At 38.2% G+C, this 24,701-nt stretch overlaps 1 protein-coding gene across 1 annotated transcript in view; it reads left to right on the top strand.

Annotated features, from left to right (window-relative positions):
- Positions 1–21,374, top strand: part of gpc5a (glypican 5a) — a 296,070-nt gene extending 274,696 nt beyond the window's left edge. Inside the window, exon 8 of the mRNA XM_079812367.1 lies at positions 20,351–21,374. Within this exon, the coding sequence (XP_079668493.1) occupies positions 20,351–20,493 (143 nt within the window). The 3' untranslated portion in view covers positions 20,494–21,374. The remainder of the gene's footprint in view (positions 1–20,350) is intronic.
- Positions 21,375–24,701: the final 3,327 nt, after the last annotated feature.

Genomic DNA, 24,701 nt, shown 5'->3' with positions numbered 1-24,701 from the left:
CCAGCACCTCCATGTAGTAGGGGTTGAACGACTTCAGATTTTATAAAGTCGACATTTATGTGATGAAAGTCAAGTCGACTAGTCGCTGATGACGTCATTAATGAACAAACAACCCTGAACCTTGAGCTGAGACGCGAACACGGGTTTTCTTGTGCACAGGACAGCTAAGGCATATGACACAGCGCTGCCCATACGGTTTTTGCTCCTATTACAGCTTTTGTATCAGTTCTTTTGTCTTTGGGTCGTTTTATTTCTCACAGATTTCTGCTCGTTCTGAATCAGATACAGATAAAGTAGCACAATAAAGATCACATGTTTGAAATTGAATGCATTAGTGAGAGAGCGATTGCATGTGAATTAATGGATGCAGTGGATCAGTCGTTACAATGGATGCAGCACACATTAGTTTAGAACGGTGATTAACTTACCTCTATAATAAGCATGCATTCTCCCAATCAATGTTGAGCATCCAGTTATAATCAGACATATCTTGTGGAGAGCTCTCTGAGTATTAAGGGTGTGAAGTGAACCTACACTGGTCTCACGGTTCGATTAGGATTATAATGCCATCGGTTCGGTTCGGTTCGGTTCGATATCACGATGCATTGACGATGCACTGCATCCCCTGAACCTTTAATTTGAGCTGCTCAAAGAAAACACGCTTCTTGAATGTATCAAACAAAACTTAAGTCTAGGCACAGAAGACAACAGGTTTAGAACAAATACACAAAACCCTAAAAGCCACTTCAGGAGGTGGTCTGGGCTCATTACAGTAAAAATTTGCATCTGGTTATTGAAACATTTTACTCCTCCCAACAATGCTAAAAAATAAACGCGTGAGAGCGTGTTATGGGCTATATGACATGTTATAACCAGGCAGACAGCGCTTCTGAAGCACGCATCACCGCAGACGAGCCGCTGCGTACCTCTTCATCAAGCCAACGCACAAACTACCGCAAATAAAACCAAAAGAAAGTTGCAGGTGCTCAACACACAATCATCTTCATTAAAAGTAAAGAAACTTAATGATCTTACTAGTGCTGTTGCTGCACTCGCTCCTGTTGCGGGCTTTGAACGTGAAATGATCTGATGATTAATAAAGTGCAGCTCATATGTGTTGTTTTCGGTGACGTGAACTCGTCAAATCTGCATATAGTGCGGGAATTGAAGATCGGATTTATATCCGTTTTGCGGAGATACATTTATGTGACCAAGTGTAAATGAAATGGTTTTGATAAATCAGATATCTGATCTGTAAAAACGCATGACTAGGTGTAAACAGGCCCTTTAAGAACTCTAACGTTGATATAATTTGATCCATTTTTGGCTGAGCTGGGTCCACCTTGGCACTGACAAGCGTTAACAGCTCACGATGAAAACGGCTGACGTGGTTTATCAAGTTAGTGGTATTATTACCCCACGCACATTTTATTTTTGATTTACATGATTTACACACAGTGCGTGTCTTCTCCAGGTCGTGCTTACCAGTTTGTTCATTAAAACCCAAATGTGCCCAGAAGTAGTTGGAGCATTTTAATAACTCGCACTCGCGTCTCGCCTCCCTCTGCCGTTGTATGTTACTGCAACAACGCACGTACGTGACAAAAGATGGCAGAACAGCGTCAGGACATTATAATCGGTTATGGTCTAATACTGAACCGATACCGAATCGTCCTCATCTGCATCGTGACGTATCGAAGAAACGATTAATTTCCACACCCCTACTGAGTATGCCTTTATTTGTCATTTTAACTGTTGCAAACGTGTGTGCGTGTCAGGATACGGCTTATCCTGTTGTGCCCTCTATAGGCCAGCGACTAGTCGACGTCAAGCTTAAAGCGTCATGGCAGAGCATTAAAGTCGACTAGTCGACTATGTCATGCAGTAAAATGCGCTATACTTTTGCTTCCACACTACACACAAACTCTTGGATTTGCTACTAATATCACGCATTTATCAAGATTAACGTTAGAGCGAGCGGCCATGTAAAGTTGCTAATGCTTGCATGTTTCAAAAGGTATATGGATAAGCGATACTGTAATTGACCTGTCGGTAAGCCCCTCCCCTCGAACGCAGATGAGCCAATAGCAGTTGAGTATCAGTTGCGCTGGGACCGGAACTCTGACATCTTTAGGTGTCAGCGCCATAGAGAAACATTGGAAAATCCGAAGCTCTCATCGGTTTGATGGTGTTTATGCTACAAAAATGCTAAAATGTCGTGCCTGAGGCACTGTAACACTGATTCCAGGTATCCTGAGAGGATTTTCTGTTTGTCAAACTCTTGTTAAGTTATGATTAAAGTCCCTGCTAACATACAAACCGTAATAACTAACTGTTCTCACGTCATGTAACGTTAAGACTGTAGTTCAAAAACACGAAGGTCTACATTTCAGTGCCTCTCCATATTAAACTGGTTATATGTAAATTAATTTCATTTTAGATATGTTTGTGGTCTATATTATCTGTGCTACTAAGGAGGACTCCTATTTTGATGGGTATTATAGTCTCCGGGTAACGAAAGAAAGAGCTCGCACGCAGTTTATCGGAGTTGTTTTGCAGATACAAAGTTTACCAGTTATTAACTGCACCCCCGAAAAGTCATAAGCTCTGTGTATATGTTTGTTTACTGTTAGTTGTACGAGTGTTTTTGTGTAATTTGCTGTATGTTAATGGTAATGCAATGGAGAGAGAGTTTGTGAATGAGACGTTAAAGCGCACTTTTTATGCTTTGTTTGTTCAGCTCTTACGATGATTTTTTGGAGTGAAAAAGGACATAATGAACTTGATAAACCATCAGTTAAGTTTGGCCATCATTCGGACGGGGTATACGCTACATTCTGTGTCCAAAAACATCCTGGGATAAGGTTTTCCCACTGACAGCTGTCATTGTAAGATATAGCAACTCTATTTGTTTGTCCGAGTTAGCAACAGTAACTAAGGGGGGCGGGGCTTACCGATAGGTCAATTACCACAAGAACCCGCTGTTGACACAGACTGCATGACTTCTCCACTTCATGTGTAGACTTTTTGGGTGACTCAGCCTCTTCTAGTCGACTATCAGGGGGGCAGCCCGATAATTACTAAAATAACACTGGTTGAGAAGTGAAAAATAAATAAAAGAGAAAACCGCTTGATGCACATCATGTGGTATGATTTCCACAGGAGTAATGTAGTTTAGTTAGCGTGTTGTGTGCTGAAATTGCTGTCGTTAGCCTAAATTGTGCGTTCAAGTCGACTCATAAAGTTCATTCTCGTTCTGATGTCCTGCTATTGGCGTGAGCAGATGTCTGTAATTTCCAAGCAGCAGGTCCCGACTAATGTTGTTCTAAGCAAAATGACCCGCGCTGCAGATGGGCTGTAGAATTTGAATACGGCCTTTCTCTAAAGACATCAGCAGTGCTTCCCTCAGGCGAGCGCTGCACGGCCGCTGTTGAACTGCATTGGCACGAGTCTCGGAGCGGATGAATGATGTGTGCCTTCAATCATCTATCAAACGCTGGAAGTTCAATAATTTTTCTCATATTCATCAGCAAGGTCAGGACTAACTTGCCTACATGGGCTGTGATTGACAGTGAAGTAATGGCCGTATGGAGCTGAATGTGTGTCACGTCTCTCTGCCTCTACCTTGCCAGAATAATAGTGTGTTGCAGCCAGGCATTTATTCAATGCGAATAGTTTTTTTTTTTTTCTGTGGAAAAGCTCTAGCCTACTTTACTTCCTGAACAGCAGAAAGCCATATTGCTAATGACACAGCGGCCCTGATGTGGCTCTCGTGACAGATTGCGTCTCCGAACACAGAGATCGTATTTGAATATCAATACTCTATGATTCACCTTTGCTTTGCTACTTAGCAATGTCACCAAGAACACAGCAGGACTTACCAAGCAACATCTACTGACTGACCACATCATCGTGACGCTTCCATACAGTGTGAACGTCTAGTGTTGCATGCGTGTTGCATCATTTATCCAGCCAGTCTTCATAATATATTTATGCAGTCAATTGAAGTGTCTTCTGGTGTGGAAACATATGCATTAACACAAAAATAAATGTGTATTTATAAAGGGAATGTTTAAGCAGGTGCATGTTTATGGGGATTTCGGACACATCCCGGGTTAATGAGAAAATATTGCCTGGACTGTGAACTCGACATGTAATAACTAATTCTAAATGTGAAACATTTGCTTGTGTAATGTGACGTGTTTTACAGTGATGTAATTTTATAATAATAAGTGGAAGGGGAGGGGTTAGTGATGTCATTTTTGGTGGCGGGGCGAGTGATTATATAGTGATTGTTCCCACATCAGTGTTATTTTAGCATTATTTATATACTATTATAGTATTTATTCATATTTTGATTTTATATGATCAGTTTTAATTTGTTTTAGTGATTTTGTTATGGTCATTTTTATTAGTTTTTGTTTTATATATTTCTAATTACCTTAATATAGCACATTTCATACACAATGGTAATTCAAAGAGCTTTGCATAGAAAATTAATTAAAATAGTGATAACATATGCATAAGAAATAAAAATACCATGTATAAGAATGAAAAATAGAAACATGGATAATTAAAACAGTGGTAAAGAGAATTAAAAAAAAATATGATAAATAGATCCCTAACTGCCTGATTCTCTGAATTCGGGGTACCCGTATCTGAGATGGAAGAAATGGAGCAGGTTCGCAAAACAAGTCGGTCCAAGACGGGCTCCTGTAGGGGACGTTACCTGTGCCCCGCAGGGCCTCCCCTTTCTTGAGTGCACTTCTTTGCACTGTCTGCTACCGTTTTACCAATGCCTTTAGCACGTAACAACGCTATCAGCGACTTCTTATACCATTAACCCTTAGTTCATCTGATGTGAATGAAGCGAATAAATCGCGATATTCACGCATAGTTGGAGTCTTGAACATTTTGAGTTTACTTGCTTCATTCGCGCGTGACATTCACTTCACAACAGACGCAAATTCGCGTCATGGGAGGGGCTTCTGCCAGCCGGCTCGTCTCGTTACGAAATGGCTGACATGGATTGTTTTGAAATACGGCGAATAAGCTCAATTTGCTGGGTTTAACTAGCTTGTAGTCTCAATAGGGGGAATTCAGGGTTATTGGGACACTTTTTCCAAGTCATCTCATTGGCAAAAAAGTGTCCCAATCAGCCTCAAATCACCCCTATGTACACTCTAAAAAATGCTGGGTTAAAAATAACCCAAGCTGGGTTGAAAATGGACTAACCCAGCAATTGGGTTGTTTTAAGCAAAAATGTAACCCAACCGCTGGGTTAAAACAACCCAATTGCTGGGTTAGTCCATTTTCAACCCAACTTGGGTTATTTTTAACCCAGCATTTTTTAGAGTGTATAGCTCAAATAGAGTAAAGAGTGTTTTTTACATCTTACCAGACTGTCCGACCTCCTCACTCACTTTCTTCCAAGCAATATCCTTTTTATTCCTGTTTCTATAAAGTACGTACAGCTCCGGGTATCCACATAGGATTTTGTCCTCATTGTTGTCAGTACTAGAGCAAGCTCCTGATTGGTTAACACAGCGCGAATATCTGCCAAAGTTCAGATTTTTCAACTCGCGCGAATCACGCTTCGTCCGCAGAAATGTATTTTCCCATCTTTGTATTGACTTAACGTGTAAATCACCCGCGCGAAACACTTCATTCGCGTCTGGTGTGAACGCACCATAAGTGTTCCATGTAATAGTTATATTTTATTTCAGCTATATTTAAATTAACTAGTCAAATCGATTAATCTTTATTAATCACAAAAGTCATAAAATCAAAATAATAATCACAAAAATCATAAAAGTTTAATAATGTGTGTGTGTGTGTTTGTGTGTGTACACACATATATTAGTGCCTTCAAATTGATTAATCATGATTAATCAAATCTAACATAAAAGTTTGATAGAAAGGTATATAATGGATTACAATCAACCAATCAGCTGTCAGATGTTACATTTAAGTACGCAATTAGATAATACCAATTTACATCAACCAATCATCAAGCAATGCTTCATTGTGTTCAGTCTGTGGTGTCAAAGGTCACATTAGCAATTAAACACTTCAGAACAAACGTCAGGTCAAAGTGTCTGAATCATTTTGGTCCCAAATTTGGATAGATTTTACTGGTAGTCGAAGTATTTTTGGGTAATATGTCACAGTTTACTTTATTTTGCTATCCTCACTGCACACACTAGTAAAAATGATATCTGGTGTCTGAATATTTTTTGGTTTGACTGTGTTTGTGTTTGTGTGTGTGTGTGTGTGTGTGTGTATACACATATATGATATATTTGCAAACTTTTCTGGTAGATGTGATTAATCGTGATTAATCGATTTGACAGCACTCAAATGAACTAAAACATTTGTTTTAATAGTTTTAGTTAACAATAACAACACTGTCACACATACAGCCTTTTATGCGCATCTATTGCCATTTGTCCCTTTCGAGGTCACGTGTCAAACTCTTTGGGCAGACGTTGAAACAAAGAGCTTCTCTACATCTGAGCGAATGAAGAAATGAGTCGAGAGAATACTGGAACGGTTCGAGATTCTTGAACTAGGTTTATATATTTCTGCTGTAGCTCCTCTAGATACTTTCAGCCAAATGACATCACATTTGCTTGAACAACATTTTGGTGCTGATGTGCGAAGAGAGTCAATGTGATAAAATACGTAAAGCTGTTGCGAGTGTGAACAGCATATAATCGTTGTTTTTACAGCAATGTAACAGGTTCCATGTGCGAAAGTGGCTAATAAGAAGGTGTATTACAGGTGGTAACAGGTTGTTGAGTTTTACGAAAAGGCACAAGTGGAAAGCTTTAACTATGAACCAGGGGCGGTTCTAGACCCTTTTTAGGGGGCTTCAGCCCCCTTAACTTCTGCCCAGCCCCCCTAAAAATGTGTGATTAACCTTTAAAGCATATGAAACTGGCTGGAGGCTTCAGCTTCGTCCCGTGTTTTAGTCAGCGTGTTCTTCAATCCGCAGCGGCGCCGATCAGAGCGCACATCAGAAGCAGAGGTGTGTGTGTTCATCTGAGCCTCATTGGTCTGTCATCGCTCGTCAATGTCAAAATATTCGAGAAAACCAATCAAATCAGAGTAGGCGGGCTTTATGTTCACACAGAATCTGCTGAGGCTAAACGCGAATTTTAGCAGCACGACTCGACGTCAAGTGAGAGAAATGTAAGCTAAGACTCTGCTTCTTTAAATCAGAAATGTTAAACAAAGACAAAAATATTCAGGCAAATGAATAGCCTACACTTTTGTCTAATTTCGCCAATTTGAATTGAAAATAGGCCAATGTGATTCATAATGTAATTAACAAACAAGAAATATTAACAAAACCGTTTTCTTCAGATTCGGCATAAGATTAATAATGAATGTGTACATATTGTAAATTAATATTATTCCATTTGTAGCCTTCAGTAAATAAATAAAAAAGCTCCGCTATTTCAGCCTGTATTGGGCATAAGATTAGTAATGAATGTGTTTATTTTGTGAATTCATTTAATAAACTTAAAACTTTAATAAACAGTAAATTAACGTGTCTAAGAAAAGTATTCATAAAACATATAAATATCAGTATGTTAATATGTAAACCATATTTACTTTCTTCTTTGACGAAAATGGAAAAACTATATCAGTTAAAGCTCAGCGTTAGGAGGGGAAGAGACTGGGCAAGATAAAAACAGAGAAAAAGAGAGATGTGGAGACAAATAATCTACTGCCCACTGACATGGTTTTCAAGCTACTGTTATCTCATTTTTTGGCCTTCAGAACATCTTAAAATGCACATATGTAGATCAGAGAAATAAACCTTTTCTCGGGGGAGCTTTATAAGTATTACTTTATAAGTAATACTAAACAGCCATCCTATGTATATGCATGTTAGTAAGCTAACTTAGTTAATAGCGCAATTTGGACCCTAAAATACCCTCACTGGGGGCTAAGCCCCCCTAAAATGAAAATCCTAGAACCGCCCCTGCTATGAACTAAAAGACTGATGGATTGTCTGTTTTAACTTTTGTTCACACCCATTACAATAAACACTAGGTGAACACAAAGCCGCTGGAGCAGAATTAACCGAATCCCAGCATGCACAGGCGAACAACACGCATGCATGGTGCCAGCGATACTCCACAAAGGCGATATTCAGCGCTGTCCTGCGGGGCTGTGTAAATGAATGGAGGAGGGGAGCGGCGGTGGACTCCAGAGCCTGTTGAGTGGGCGAGCGGGAGCTTTCTGCCAGCTTCACACAGGGGTCTCAGGCGGCTAAACCTTGATCTGCATGGCTTCCTCTCCACTCCCTCCTAGAGCGGAAAACATGAGTGCTCTCAAGACGCCACCACTCCCCTTGCATTCTGTCTTCTCGTCATGTTTTCTGTCTTTATTAACAAGCCTCAGTCTGCTGAATGTAGGTAGACGTGTTGTTTTCTTGGAGTTGATAGAGTTCATGGTAAATATGTAAGCTTGTTACATGCTTTCTAATTAATAGATGTAAAACTGAGTCTCTGACTAAAATGCATGTTTTAACTGAAAGCATCCTGCACTGGCAGATCTTGAACTATGTCAGTGCCATTGTTTTGTCTCAAGATGGACATCAGTAATGTTTTTATTCTTCTACGGCATGATTATAAGAGCTAATTAAACGTTCTGATTTAACTAAGACCTAATCCTGTATTAATCTAAGCCCTGTCTGTGAAACCAGGCCTAGTTTAACTGATCACAGGACAATAATTGATCATATTAACCACAGTTTCTACAGAAATACCAGTTACTATACTTCATTGAAAGTGTGTTAACTTTAGCCTCAATTCTGAAAAGATTTCTGAAAGTCTGCTAAATTGATTGATTGATGAATGGATGGAAGTTTGAATGGATGAATAGGAGGATGATGGATGGATGGATGGATGGATGGATGGATGGATGGATGGATGGATGGATGGATGGGAGTATGGATGGATTGGTGATGGATAAATGTATGGATGGAAATATGTATGGATGGGTGATGGATAAATGGATGGATGATGGATGGATGGATAAATGGGAGTATGGATGGATGGGTGATGGATAAATGGATGGATGGAAATATGTATGGATGGGTGATGGATAAATGGATGGATGGATAGATGGATGGAGGATAATGGATGAATGGAAGGATGGATGGATAAATAGGAGGATAATGGGTGGATGGATGGATGGATGGATAGATTGGAGGATGGATAAATGGATGGATGGATGGGTGATGGATGGATGGATGAATCGAATGATGGATTGGGTGATGGATGGATGAATAGGAGGATGATGGATGGATGGATGGATGGATGGGAGAATTGATGAATGGATGGATGAATGGGAGGATGGATGGATGAATGGATGGATGGGAGGATAGATAAATGGATGGGAAGATGATGATGGATGGATGGGTGGATGGATGTATGGATGTATGGGAGGATAGATAAATGGATGGGAAGATGATGATGGATGTATGGGTGGATGGATGAATGGATGGATGGGAGGATAGATAAATGGATGGGAAGATGATGATGGATGGATGGGTGGATGGATGTATGGATGGGAGAATTGATGAATGGATGGATGAATGGGAGGATGGATGGATGAATGAATGGATGGGATGATGAATAAATGGATGGAAGGATGATGGATGGATGGATGAATGAATGGATGGGAGGATGATGGATGGATGGGTGATGGATAAATGGATGGATGGTAGTATGGATGAATGGGTGATGGATAAATGGATGGATGATAGATGGATGGGAGGATGATGGATGAATGGAAGGATGGATGGATGGATGGATAAATGGGTGGAAGCATGGATAGATGGATGGATGGATGGATGGATGAATGGGTGGAAGCCTGGATAGATAGATTGGAGGATGGATGGATGGATGGATGGATAAATGGAAGGGATGATTGATGGATGGATGGTTGGATGAATGAATGAATGAATTGGAGGATGGATGGATTGATGAATGAATGGATGGGAGGATGGATGGATGAATAGGAGGATGATGGATGGATAGATAGATGGGAGGATGGATAAATGGATGGATGGCTGGGAGGATTGATAGATGGATGGATGAATGGGAGGATGGATGGATTGATGAATGAATGGATGAGAGGATGGAGGAATGGTAAGATGTATGGATGGATTGGCGGGTAAATGTGTGGGCTTTTTCAGAATTCAAATATTTCAGTCTAATAGACGAGATAAACTCACACAGTTTATATGAACTCGACCAGAGACGACTGAAACACACTGAGAGCATCTGCTTTAGTTTCTGCTCTGACAGCCGTAAGACCAGCCGAGCACTGAGTGTGTGTGTGTGTGTGTGTGTGTTAGAGATCAGGAATGCTGAGAGAACACTGTGCTTGCTTGTTATTTTTTTTCGTCTTCAAACTAAACTTGGGTCCCAGCCAATAAAGTTTCAATCCCGTCTTTTCTGTTTCCGCATCGGGTCAGTGGGCGGAGAGGATTTGGTCTTTTAGTGGCTGTTCGGATGCATCTGATTCTGACCACATGAGCGTTCACACTATGAAAGCAATCCGGCCGAATGTGTTTTCCACTACCTCTGGAAGTGCAGTGGACACACTCAGAGTGTTTTAGACCCTGTTTACACCTGTATTTAGCATCGTCCACTATTGATCCGATCAACCAAACGCATCTTAATACCAGGTGTAAACGGCCAGAGATAATTCATTTCAGAACTCTAAAAATTGCAACCTATGCAATGCTACTGAAAACCTTTCAGAAACACATTTCAATAGCGTGAATGCACACATAAATACTCATGTACAGTGAGTGAGGAGTGTACATCACAGACGAGTGAAGACTAAACTCGTCAACCTTGAGCCTCTCCGCCCTGAACAGCGCTGGGATGCTTTTGTGTCGGCGTTTGAATGGAAGTGCTGTGAGTGGCAGTCTGTGGAGCGTTTGCTTGGGCGGGCAGCCAGACGCTGTGAGCGGACAGTCAGGGATTCTACTGACCTTAAGAGAACAGCTTGTCAGCAATGCTAATTCCCTCAGCAGAATCACAGCTGTGGCACAGGAATGCTGCCTGCGAAATGCATTTCAATATGATCTGTCTTATTGGGTGATGTGTGTTTTTTTCTTCATTAATACTACCAGCAGAAAATGTGATGTGTGTGTGTGTGTGTGTGTGTGTGTGTTTCTGTGTGTGTGTGTCTGTGTGTGTGTGTGTGTGTGTGTGTGTGTGTGTGTGTGTGTGTGTGTGTGTGTGTGTGTGTGTGTGTGTGTGTGTGTGTGTGTGTGTGTGTGTGTGTGTGTGTGTGTGTGTGTGTGTGTGTGTGTGTGTGTGTGTGTGTGTGTGTGTGTGTGTGTGTCTGTGTCTGTGTCTGTGTCTGTGTATGTGTCTGTGTCTGCGTGTGCGTGTGTGTGTGTGTGTATTTATTTATTTATTTAAACATTAATATAAAATACATGTAATTTGTATATATAAACCATCTTACATTTGCATGTATTTATTTAGGACATGCTTTTAGTGCCAAAGTGGCATACAAATAGATACAAAACAATAAATTAGGCTATTATTTTTGCATATATTACATTATTTTTATATATATTTTTAAATATTATTTGACTAAACTTTGTTTTAAAACCTATAAAGCTGTTTTTTTCATAATACCTTGATGGCTAAAATAACTTATTATTGCATTTTAAACAAAACGTGTCACTCATAAATGATTTCTTTGCTCTGCTATAGAACATGATTTATGAAAGTGTTATGCGATTTGTGTGTTGTTTGTTTGGCTCAATTACTCTTGCATATCTTAGTGTGTCTTTTCTGGTTTGTGCTGCATGCGTTCCACGCCAAGAGATTGCATTTCTGGCACTTTATTTAATGGAGAACATATGAATGAATTCATCATGAGATGATATTTTCAGTGCTGGAAACGTTTACATTGCTCCCATTAAAAACCTGAAGAAAGACACGAGAAGACAAACTTGTATTAATGCGTTCGCATATTAAAAATGAAAGATTTTCTTTGTTTTTTGTATTTGTGTGTAAAGTCTGAATGGACACAGTGTAAGACAAGACACAACTCACTTCCTCCATCCCCACCCACGACAGCCTCTTTATTCTGCTTTTTCTCTTCCCGGTTGTTGTGTTATTGATCATTGTTCTCAGAGGTCCGAAAGATTTAACTTGCATTGATTTTACATCAGCCTCCAACTTTGTCTTTGCAGCATTATCTGAACTCTTCTGCTGCTAATGCTCGTTTGATAGCGTTTGTTTAGGTCCAAACAGACGCATGTTTATAGCGTCTCTGTCCCTGAAGAGACTGTAGAGAATCAGCCGGGGCATAAGGGACATCAGGTCCACTCACTTCAGATAAACCGGAGGACTGTATCAGCACGAGCAGAGCACAGCACACTTCTGCTATTTCTATTTATTTATGGGCTTTTGCCACTTTATCAGACATGTTTCAAGTGATTATGACAACAGAACATTTCATATTATTATTATTAGTAGTAGTAGTAGTAGTAAATATATAATTTAATTTAATAACATTTGAACAAGTATTTAGTACATTACTAATAATAACATTAATATATTTAAATTGTTTATTAATAATGATAATTTAATGTAATAACATTATTTAATAATTATTTAGTATTGCTACTATGAATAAAATCTATATTATTATTATTATTATTATTATTATTATTATTATTATTATTATTATTATTAATAAATCATATAAATATATTAATTATTTAATTTAATAACATTATTTAATAATTATTTAGCATTACTAATAATAATAGTAATAACTTTTATATAATTTGTATTGTTGTTGTTGTTGTTGTTTATTATTATTATTAGTAGTAGTTTTAGTAATAATATTATTATTACTTATAATAATTTAATAACGCAATTTAATAAGAATGTATTATTAGTAGTATTTTTTATTATTATTACTATTAGTATTAAATATATTAATAATTTAATTTAATACAATTTTAATACGTATTTAGTACATTACTAATAATAACATTATTATTATTATTAATAAATAATTAAAATACATTAATAATTTAATTTCATAACATTATTTAATCATTATTTAGCATTAATAATAATAGTTATAATATTAATAACTTGTTATATTATTGTATTATTATTATTATTATTATTATTATTATTATTATTATTATTATTATTATTATAGTAGTAGTAGTAGTAGTAGTAGTAATATTATTGTTACTAATAATAATTTAATTTCATAACATTATTTAATAATTATTTAGTATTACTAATAATAATAATAACTATATTATTATTATTATTATTAGTAGTAGTAGTAGTAGTAGTAGTAGTAGTATTATTATTATTATTATTATTAGTATTATTAAATATATAATTTAATTTAATACTTTTAATAATTATTTAGTATAATAATAATAATAATAATAATAATAATAATAATAATAATAATAATAATAATAATAAGTGTTATTATTATTATTAATAATAATCATTTAAAATACATTATTTTTAATGATTTCGTATTATTATTATTATTATTAATGCATGGGAAAATAGGTGGAATGAAACATAACTAATGTAAATAAGAAAATGTTATATGTAATCTGTCTTCAAATTATTGTGATAAATGATAAATCCGAAGCAGTTTACAAATGAGGAAACTTCCATTTAAAAAAAAAAAAATTGTATTTTGTGGTTCCAGATTCAAACCCGTACAATCCTCACCCTGTGGCCCAATGTGTGTTCACAACATACATTTAGAAATGTGAATTTGTCAATGTAAATTGACAAATGTAAATGTGACTTTAATTGATTACTGTTTGATTAAAAGCGATCACATGGGTCATTCTTTCAGACTCTGAACGCGCTGAGCTAAATTCTAATTGGAAAGGTATTGATTGAGCCCTTTAACCAGCCACTGAGATCCATTTGTCGTCATTGGCTTTCCTGGCCACATCTGAGTGCATTTGTCTTTACCCTCCGCCTGATATGCATTCCGTCCGTGTCCAGAAAGTAATCAGCAGCAGCAGCTCACAGATTACAGGCTGCCAATCATTGGTATTCCTGCACGCCGTGTGCTGAGACGGAGGAAAGGAGGGATGCATCGGAGGAGATGGGTCATCACTCTTGCCTTCCTTCCCCTAATGGGGTCTGACACGGCTCCGGAGGGACGGAGTCATCAGGCCAGGGCTCGCAGCTCAGAGGGGAATGACCAACACAGCTGCACCACAGTCACGCATGGCAGTCAGGCACTTCAGACTGTTGGCTTGAGTTTGCAACATCTTATCTTAATTGTGGGACTACAAGCCAAACATGTTGTAAAAGTGCCTCTGGTTTTGCATATTTTACTTTGGACATCAAGCGATGACGACGCATGTACCGTGACTGTATTTTTTTTTCTTCAGCTTGTGCGGTTTTGTTCGTGGTTTTTGAGGATGAAAGCATGTCGGCATCTGTCTAATTTTACTGAGTGACAGATTCATTTGCTCAAATACCCTAGAGTTTGATGGGACACACAGTCCTTGACATCAAGAAAAGACAGAGTTCTGCTTCCGTTTAAAATTATATTATATGGTTTGATGCATTTATATTATATACTTATAATATATATATATATATATATATATATATATATATATATATATATATATATATATATATATATATATATATATATATATATATAATATATATATATAATATAATATATAATATATATATTATATATATATATATATATATATATATATATATATATATATATATATATATATATATATATATATATATATATATATATATATAAATACGTTATATGTACTATACAAGTATAATAAATATAATATATAAATACAAATAAATGTATTCAAAACATTTTTTTTTTATAATTCATATATTTTTTAATATATTTTAAATATTTATATACGTTTCAGATGTTGCACATGTTTAAATAGGTGTAAGAGATCTGTGTGTGTGTGTGTGTGTGTGTGTGTGTGTGTATGCATTATAATATGTACTCTATTATCTACTACGCTATTATCTAGTATTATCTACTGATATTTGATTATTATTTTTATACAATATTTTGATTTAATTTTATTTTTATATATATATATATATATATATATATATATATATATATATATATATATATATATATATAAATACGTTATATGTACTATACAAGTATAATAAATATAACATATAAATATAAATAAATGTATTCAATACAAGTACATTGAAATATATATTTATTTTTTAAAATTTTTCTAATTCATATATTTTTTTATATATGTTAAATATTTATTTATATACGTTTCAGACGTTGCACATGTTTAAATAGGTGTAAGAGATCTGTGTGTGTGTGTGTGTGTGTGATAGAGATACTTTTTTCCTGCCCTTCAGAATCTACATGGTACTTCCACAGTATTTTTATTTCTTTATTTTAAAAGGCGTTTACATTGACAGTGATTTGGGCAACAATTGAACTCATTTGAACTGTCAATGAGAGTTGACGAGATGGAAAGTTCAGCGTTGTGCACAGTGACAAAAGCACATCTTAATAACCGGCGTAAGCATGTAAGGTCATTGTTTATCAGATCCCCTAGTCGGTTTACAAAAAGACATCCTGTATCTGCTTTTCTCATTATGTTTTGAAGATCTATCAGAATCAGCGGTGGTGTAGATAAGACGCTCGGCCCCTTCCGCTCAGCTTTGTTTGTCCTGTATGTTCTCAAGCCTAAAGCTGCGGTGGACTTTGAAGAGCAGCAGCATGGGCAGGATTTGTACCTCGACCGCCACTGGCATGTTTTCTCTCACAAGTGTCACATCGGATGCTGCCGCTACTCATTGAGCTTCTGAAGCCGTCTGAGGATCGGTGTCTTCAGTCGAACCGGCGGGCTGCCAAATATCCCACGCGTGTCTCGCATCAGCCCTTTAAGATGGCCGTCTGGGGACATCACAGCAGTGAATCGATACCTGCTTAATTTCAGTCCACACAGATTTATTTGACAAAAGCTCAAACATGATTTGTGGCTCCTTGAGGGAATCATGTCAATGGCTTTTGCTGACCCTAGCAAAGGCCGTGCGCTCCTTTTGTAAGTCTAACGTGGATCGCTCGCGATATCTTTTGTTTGCTCTTTGAATATAGTCCCGTCTAAAGCTGCTAATGCGTTGTTAATGGATTATGGTTCGCCAAGCAAATGCAAACATATCAGAGTTAAAATAAATATTCCCAAGCAGTCCAATGCCAAGAAATGTCAGCAGTTCTTGTAAAGAATGATTATTCAGTGTTTAAAGAATACATGCAATGCACAAACAAAATATCTCAGAGCCCTTTTGTTGAGAGATCCTACTGGGGATAGATGTAGTTTTTGGCTCGTGCAGCTCCTCTGGCAGGAACAGTGGGAATCTATGCGTTGTGCACTTTGTTACATTCATGACAGCATCCGTCATGTACATCCATTTTAAAAACTCCGGTGGATATGCTGAATGTATGTTGGAAACTTTTGTTGAAAAATGGTTCCAACTTGCCAACTTTTAAGATGCATTCGTTTAGACGTTAGGATTAACCTAAATCAAACAATGCATCTGCTAACGTTAGTTGATGCACTGTGAACTAACAGAGGGCAATAGCCTGACCGCTCCCGACATGCTTTGACAACAGCGCATCCACACTTGAACTTGAAGTGAACAAACCTTTCTAAAGCGGTGGTGTTCACACAGTTCCCTGCCCTGAGCAACCTGGCAAGATATTCTTTGCATCCCGACCACGAGTGCACCTTCAGAGAGAACATTTAGCCTTTGTGGTCGGATTTTGGAGGAGAGACGTTCGGTATACTGAGTGATCAGTGAGCATGGATGTTAAAAAATAAAGATTTAATTTTGCAGTAAAGCTAGTAAGCCGTTTATTTGTATTTTGCTGAAAGACATCAGTAAACAGCGTTTTTCAAGTTCAAGTCCACCGAGGTTAATCTACTAACTCTCCTGACTGCTTTGTTGGGCAAACTGGCAATTTCGGCGATGTGATTGGTCAGATCGCCTGTCAATCAAACTCGCGGTGAAGGGAGAATTTGAAGATAAAATGGACAAACTGCTCCTTCAATTTTGAAATCGACTGTGTGGCAACATTTTAGATTTTCTGAAGACAGAAAAAGGTGTCGTTGATAAAAGCCATACTGCTGTGGCACCAAATTCAAATATTTCGGCAACACGACTAATATGAAGAAACATTTTACGCTGTTACACTCAGAGCTGGAGAAACAGCAAACATAAACTATGGTAGGCCTAGATGTTGAATATGTAAGTTCATATTTAATTTGTCCCCTGCCGTTTTTCTTCTGCATAAGCCTATGTTTTAAAGAATCCTTTTTTCTTTTTTTTTGCTCTAACCAAACAGCACTTTTTGCTTTTGAATGTGCTATATAAATAAAATTTGACTTGACTTGAAAGTAAACTTTTTTGCTTTTTGTTAAAATGTTCTAAAGAAACTAAAAATAGTCACACTTAGTTGTAATTTGAGAACAGTTTATTCTTGTGCAATTGTATGGCTTACCATGTTTCATTCAGAGCTTGTTAATCCTGAATATAACTTTGTTAATAAAATAAAAGTATTGAAAGAAATCTTCATAATAATTTTTAATATGGCAATACTGTCAAACAGATATTCTAACTTTAAACAAAAAACATAGTAACTCCAATTTTGGTTAAAATGTAAAATTCATGTATTTGCACAGCAGGATAATTAGTTGCCAAAAAAGTATGTTAAGAACCGTTTTGGGAATCGGATCATTACTCTCGGAATCGGATCATTAAGTGCCTTAAGATTCCCATCCCTAATTTTTTTACGGTGTTGACAGTATCATGATTGTATAGCCAGCATTTTATATTTGTTATCCCTAGTCTTTCTTTAGGGGAAATTTAAATGTGAGATTCTGGAAATATTGGGATCAGTCGGTTTGGGAAGAAAATCATTCTAAGCGGATAGCAGGTAAACACAGAGTGAATTTTAAGCTGGACTGCACAGGTGCAGAATAGAACCTAGTGTGGGATGAAAACAACAGTCCTGCACAGACCTCTACTAGCGACTGACGCTAGAGATTGCAGTCTATAGTTTCCATGCTGATGACTGCGTTCGAGCTTGGAGCGGGGCGAGTAGGACCGGAGGGGTTACATTGGTGCCGTGACTTGGATGGGATTAAGGTTTAGGGGGGTGATTGTAATGGAGGCCAGCTAGTGAAAGCTGTATGTGTAATCCTCACTCCCCCAATCTCAAGAGGCTCACTAGCGACTGACACTAGAGACCGCATCCTTGTTAGTGCGAGAAACCAGTTCGAGTCCTGCTTGGAGCGGGGCGAGTCGGACCGGAGAGGTTACACTTGAACCGTGTGACGGAAATGTAACGCCCCTTATCACAACCGACAAGTATTAGATCCGGATGCTTCCTGAGGTGCTGTAAACACTACTGGAACTACACTTATTATGGTGTCAGTTGTGCCGTATCAGTTCAAACCCAAGTCTGCTAATGACAGTCGAGAAGAACAAGCTGATCGTCCTGAATCAGCTTCGTAAGCACGACTTGTGCAGGACGTTTTACAGTGGTATTTCTCTGTTTATACCTCTCTCACATGAGATGTCAGATGTGATGGTATAACTGTGACATTTATAACATCTGGACTGCATGGTTCAGAAAGCACTTAGAAAAATGGTCAGAACACAACAAAAGGTTGTGTTTGTACTGCTGAGGGACAGTGTTAAAAATACATTTTAACGACTGTTTCCTAATATTTATAATAATAATAATAATTTGTTACATTTATATAGCACTTTTCTAGGCACTCAACGCGCTTTACATAGAAGGGAGGAATCTCCTCATCCACCACCAATGTGCAGCACCACCTGGATGATGCGACGGCAGCCATTTTGTGCCAGAACGCCCACCACACACCAGCTGATTGGTGGAGAGGAGACAGTGTGATAAAGCCAATCATATATATATATTAGGGCTGTCAAAAGATTAATCGCATCCAAAATAAAAGTTTGTGTTTACATAATATATGTGTGTTTACTCAGTTAATTATTATTTATATATAAATACACACACAAGCATGTATATATTTAAGAAAAAAATATTATTTTTATATATAAAACATTTATATTTATATATATTATAGATTATATAAATGTATATACAGTATATACATGCAAATATTTCTTAAGTATATACATGAATGTGTGTTTATTTATATATAAATAATAATTAACTGAGTAAACACACATATATTATGTAAACACAAACTTTTATTTTGGATGCGATTAATCGCGATTAATCTTTTGACAGCCCTAATATATATATATATATATATATATGGAGATTATTAGGAGGCCATGATGGACAGGGGCCAATGGGCAAATTTGGCCAGGATGCCGGGGTTACACCCTTACTCTTTATCGAAGGACATCCTGGGATTTTTAATGATCACAGAGAGTCAGGACCTCGGTTTAACGTCTCATCCAAAGGACGGTGCTTGTTACAGTATAGAGTCCCCGTCACTACACTGGGGCGTTAGGACCCCCACAGACCACAGGGTGAGCGCCCCCTGCTGGCCTCACTAACACCTCTACCAGCAGCAGCCTAGTTTTCCCAGTTGGTCTCCCAACCAGGTACAGACCAGGCTCAGCCCTGCTTAGCTTCAGTGGGAAACCAGTCTTGGGCTATAGGGTGATATGGCTGCTGGGTAATTGCTGGGTTAAAAACAACTCAATTGCTGGGTTTGTTCATTTTCAACCCAACTTGGGTTGTTTTTAGTGTAGAAAGGCCAAAAAAAGAGGTTTAACAGTGTCTCTTGGACATGACACACTACTAACTCAATCAGACCCACCCCTTTTTGAATTATTTAAATGAGGAAAATTGTGACGTGTTGGTTCGTGGAAGAAAACTCAAGACTACAATGGAGTTCTGGGGAGTTCAGTGACACTGATATAGAGAAGAACTCCCGCTGGAGGGACTTTGCAGAGCTTTTCCATGCTCAAACAGCAACATTACGCGCTAAAGAAAGATGAACATGCATCATTTTGAACATTTCTTCAATTACGCCTTCATGTGCGTTCTTCTCTAAAAATGTGATCATTTAATCACGACCTGAAGACAGCTGTAGTTACGACTCACAAGTAGGAACTTCCCAGGAACTTGATCTAGTTATCCTCATTCCTCATCACGTTGAACACACATGCTTTGAATAAACCCATCTGATCCGTTTATGTCCAGTGGAAATACTTTCATTTCTTTCTCTTTTCTCTTGCAGTGACACCGGAAAATACCAACAATCACAGATACCATCACCCTCAAACCACAGACTTTGATCAGAGGAATTCTGGCACCGGAGAAACACAAACCGTCCCGCTGGCTCTGGTCTCGATATGCGTGTTTGGGCTGTTGTCAGGGTAACGTCAGCCAACTGGGTCCGAACCCCAGTCTGAAGACTGCTTTTCAGTTTCTTGGAAAGAAAATGTGCCAGCCTTTAAAGCATCGAGGTTGAAATTCCAGCAAAGAGATGTCCTCTAATGGAAATGGATGGAAACTGGACAAAACTGGCATTGATGCATTGAGGACTGAGGATGGTGAACTGAGAAACAAAACTGTCCTTTCATAAACCTTTTTTAATCATAAACATAACAGTCTACTAAAACTCCTGCGAACACTTTACTGCCTTGAATATTTTGTCTTTTCTACAGGGTTCAGAGTAACACTTTCAGAGAGAAATGAATTAATTGAATTCTTTAATGATGTATGATCTATTCAAAGCATAGTTCTGAGCTGAAATGAGCACATATCAGCGCATGATGCAATATTTCTGATGTCACATACTGCTTTTTGAATACGTCTTGGTACCATGTACCTCAATGACCTCCTTTTTTCAGCATTTTTAAATGTAATGTTGTTTCTTTTCATCTGAAATGGCGTCCGACGCACCTTAACAAAATGTATAAAGATGTTTTGATTTACAATGTATTTATTCTTGGTTACAGAGTGACATTAAACAGATAATGAAACTAAATATTTGCCACAGGAATTGAAATGCAAAAAGGTATGATCTAATATCTAATAGTATAGGTCTTGTTTCTTACTTACAATGAACAATATTTTGAACTAATGTTCATTTTTATATTTAAATCAAACAATGCATCTGTTAACATTGGTTAATGCACCATGTACAAATAATGAATATGTGCCGTACAAAATGCTCATTGTTCATGTTAACTAATGCATTGACTAATGTTAACGAACAGGTGTTACCTCTAATATTTACTAGTAAAATTGTGCTGCCCATCACTGTTTTCAGCTGGTTACTGCATATAAATGAGGGCGTTTTTATCCATGCTCAGTTTTAATGTTTTCACCCTTTTTGGATTTAATTGCCAACCCAGTTTGTTACAGCAATGGTAACAAATAACAATATATTTGAACAAAAAGCATGGCCATTGGGAAATGGAAATGTGATCATGTTTTAAATCAGCAAAGTTCAAAAACACATACAATGAGTTATAGTTTATTGCTGCATCATCAAATCATTTCTAATGAACTTGGAGTGGATCCATCTAACATTCACAAGGCCGACATAAATACAACAGAACAAAGATACATATGAAATAAACAGTGCTTTTTTAAACAGTTTCCAGGTAAAAACTTAATATTCTTTACTGTATAAATTAAATACATATGTGACCCTGGACCACAAACCCTCATAAGGGTAAATTTTTTTGAGATTGATATTTATACATCATCGGAAAGCTGAATAAATAAGCTTTCCATTGATGTATGGTTTGTTAGGATAGGAATATTTGGCCGAGATGCAATCTGAAAATCTGAAATCTGAGGGTACAAAAAAGTCTAAATATTGAGAAAATCAGCTTTAAAGTTGACCAAATGAAGTCCTTAGCAATGCATATTACGCAAGGAAATTTACAAAATATCTTCATGGAACATGATTGTTACTTAATATCCTAATGATTTTTGGCATAAAAGAATTGCAATTGGGTTGTTTTAAGCAAACATTTAACCCAACCGCTGGGTTAAAACAACCCAATTGCTGGGTTTGTCCATATTCAACCCAACTTGGGCTGCTTTTAACCCAGCATTTTTAAGAGTGTGTGACTTATGACTGGTTTTGTGGTCCAGGGTCAAATATTAATCCTTATTAAAGTTACAAATGATTTATCAAGAGTTGTGCACTCTAAAAAAATGCTGGGTTAAAACAACCCAAGTTGGGTTGAAAATGGACAAACCCAGCAATTGAGTTGTTTTAACCCAGTGAATGGGTTGTTTTAACCCAGCGGTTGGGTTAAATGTTTGCTTAAAACAACCCAACCGCTGGGTTAAAACAACTCAATTGCTGGAATTGTCCATTTTCAATCCAACTTGGGCTGTTTTTAACCCAGCATTTTTTAGTGTGTGTGACTTATGACTGGTTTTGTAGTCCAGGGTCAAATATTAATCCTTATTAAATTTACAAATTATTTATCAAGAGTTGTACACTTTAAAAATGCTGGGTTAAAAACAACCCAAGTTGGGTTGAAAATGGACAAACCCAGCAATTGAGTTGTTTTAACCCAGCGGTTGGGTTAAATGTTTGCTTAAAACAACCCAACCGCTGGGTTAAAACAACTCAATTGCTGGATTTGTCCATTTTCAACCCAACTTGGGCTGTTTTTAACCCAGCATTTTTTAGTGTGAGAGATATTTATTTGGTCTTTTGTTGTTTGATTAACATTAAAACGTATATTAGGCTGCTGTCACTTTAAGAGCTGCACGGATCCAATATAATCATACACAAGCGTTTTGTTTCTCAGCTGTTTACGTTCATTTGAGACATAACCAACTATGTTTACAAGGATACTTCCAAGACAGTCATTTTGATATATTTGTGTGAATTAGAAGACAACTCCATTTTGTTTTGGCAAATATTTCATTATTTTACCCAGAGAAAAATGTTGGAATTTGCATTATACAGCTCAGTGCCTTCATGCAGTTAATTGATAAACCATCGGTTTGTTATATCAGCCGATATGCTGATGGTTGTAAACTGACCAAAAAGTGGCGGCCAATACGTGAGTGCATCTCTTGCTATTTCTCATTGAATATCCTTTTTTATGCAGAAATATGTCACATTACATAAGTAAAATGCAGTGGTGGAGGAAGTACTGAATCTCAGTACTTAAGTAAAAGTACAAATACCCAGAGATATATTTACTTTAGTAAAAGTAGAAGTACCACAATGACAACCCTTCTTAAGTAAAAAGTACCTGATTTTAAATGTACTTGAAATATTAAAAGTAAAAGTACTTGCATAACAATGTATTCTCTTAATGTCTATAAATTCTAATAATAAAAAAATAAATTAAAAAAAACGTCTCGGTTACGTATGTAACCCTCGTTCCCTGAGGAGGGAACGGAGACGTACGTCAGTGACTGGCGAATGGGGGGTTTTGCCTAGAAGCCAATTACCTTCGAGGTGTTTAACAGCACCCAATGGCGTGCCAATGCCATGGGCATGCGGAATTTGCATGCGTAACTCCGCCCCACCTCGTGGGTATATAAGGAAGTACGCTAGCAACATTGCATTATGTATCTGCTGCGGAGCCAAGATCTGAACTCCGCGTTCCAGCAGCACAGCTGACGTGGCTAAGGAACGTACGTCTCCGTTCCCTCCTCAGGGAACGAGGGTTACATACGTAACCGAGACGTTCCCTTTCGTTCAGTCACTCCGACGTACGTCAGTGACTGACGAATGGGGGTTCCAATATAACCGCGCCACTCAGCTGTCGTCCAGTGCCCTGCGTAAGTGTGAGATCCCGCCACTAAAGGCCGTAGGACTCCCACTTATCACAGGATTACCAAGGTACACTGGGAAGCATATCCCAGTGAGGGAATGCCAAAGATGCCTACCCGTGGGGAGGACTTAGAGAGTACACATATGACCCGCTGTGGGCTGCATATGGGAAACTCTAGGGTACCAGCCGAAGGTGGACTTTTAACCCTAGGGGTGGCAGGGCTTGCCAAGGGAAAGACACCTGCTCACTGAGGAGGCTTACGGTGGAAATACTCGTGTGGGGGTCGCCGGAGGGAACCATCCACACGGGGCACCTGGCCGGACATGAGGGTCTGGGCTCGAAAGGGCAGACTGAACTGATGTCGGCGTCGACAGTGCTGGAGGAGCTCAGGGCTCTCGGGGAGCTCACCTGAGGAGAATATCGCACGTATCCAGTCCGTGGAGTGGAGTGGCGAGCAAGCGAAGACACCAGAGCCTGGCCCATTACCGGCCCCTCGGGGGGGCGAGTACATAGTCGGACACTGGCTCCACTCGGAGATTGTAGAATCTGGCGAATGTGTTGGGTGTCGCCCAGCCTGCAGCTCTGCAGATGTCTGTTAGCGAGGCGCCCTGCGCTAAAGCCCAAGAGGAGGCCACACTCCGGGTGGAGTGTGCCCTCACACCAAGGGGACATGGTCGACCTTGCTGCTGGTAAGCCAAAACAATGGTGTCCACTATCCAGTGAGACAACCTCTGCTTTGATAGAGCTCTTCCCTTCCGCTCTCCACCATAACAGACAAAGAGCTGGTCTGAGGTCCTGAAACACTGCGTCATGTCTACGTAAGCA

This window comes from Gobio gobio (genome assembly GCF_949357685.1).
Source record: "Gobio gobio genome assembly, chromosome: 3".
Lineage (NCBI taxonomy): Eukaryota > Metazoa > Chordata > Actinopteri > Cypriniformes > Gobionidae > Gobio > Gobio gobio.
The sequence above is the reverse complement of the archived record's forward strand: the minus strand, read 5'-3'. Positions and strand labels throughout refer to the sequence as shown.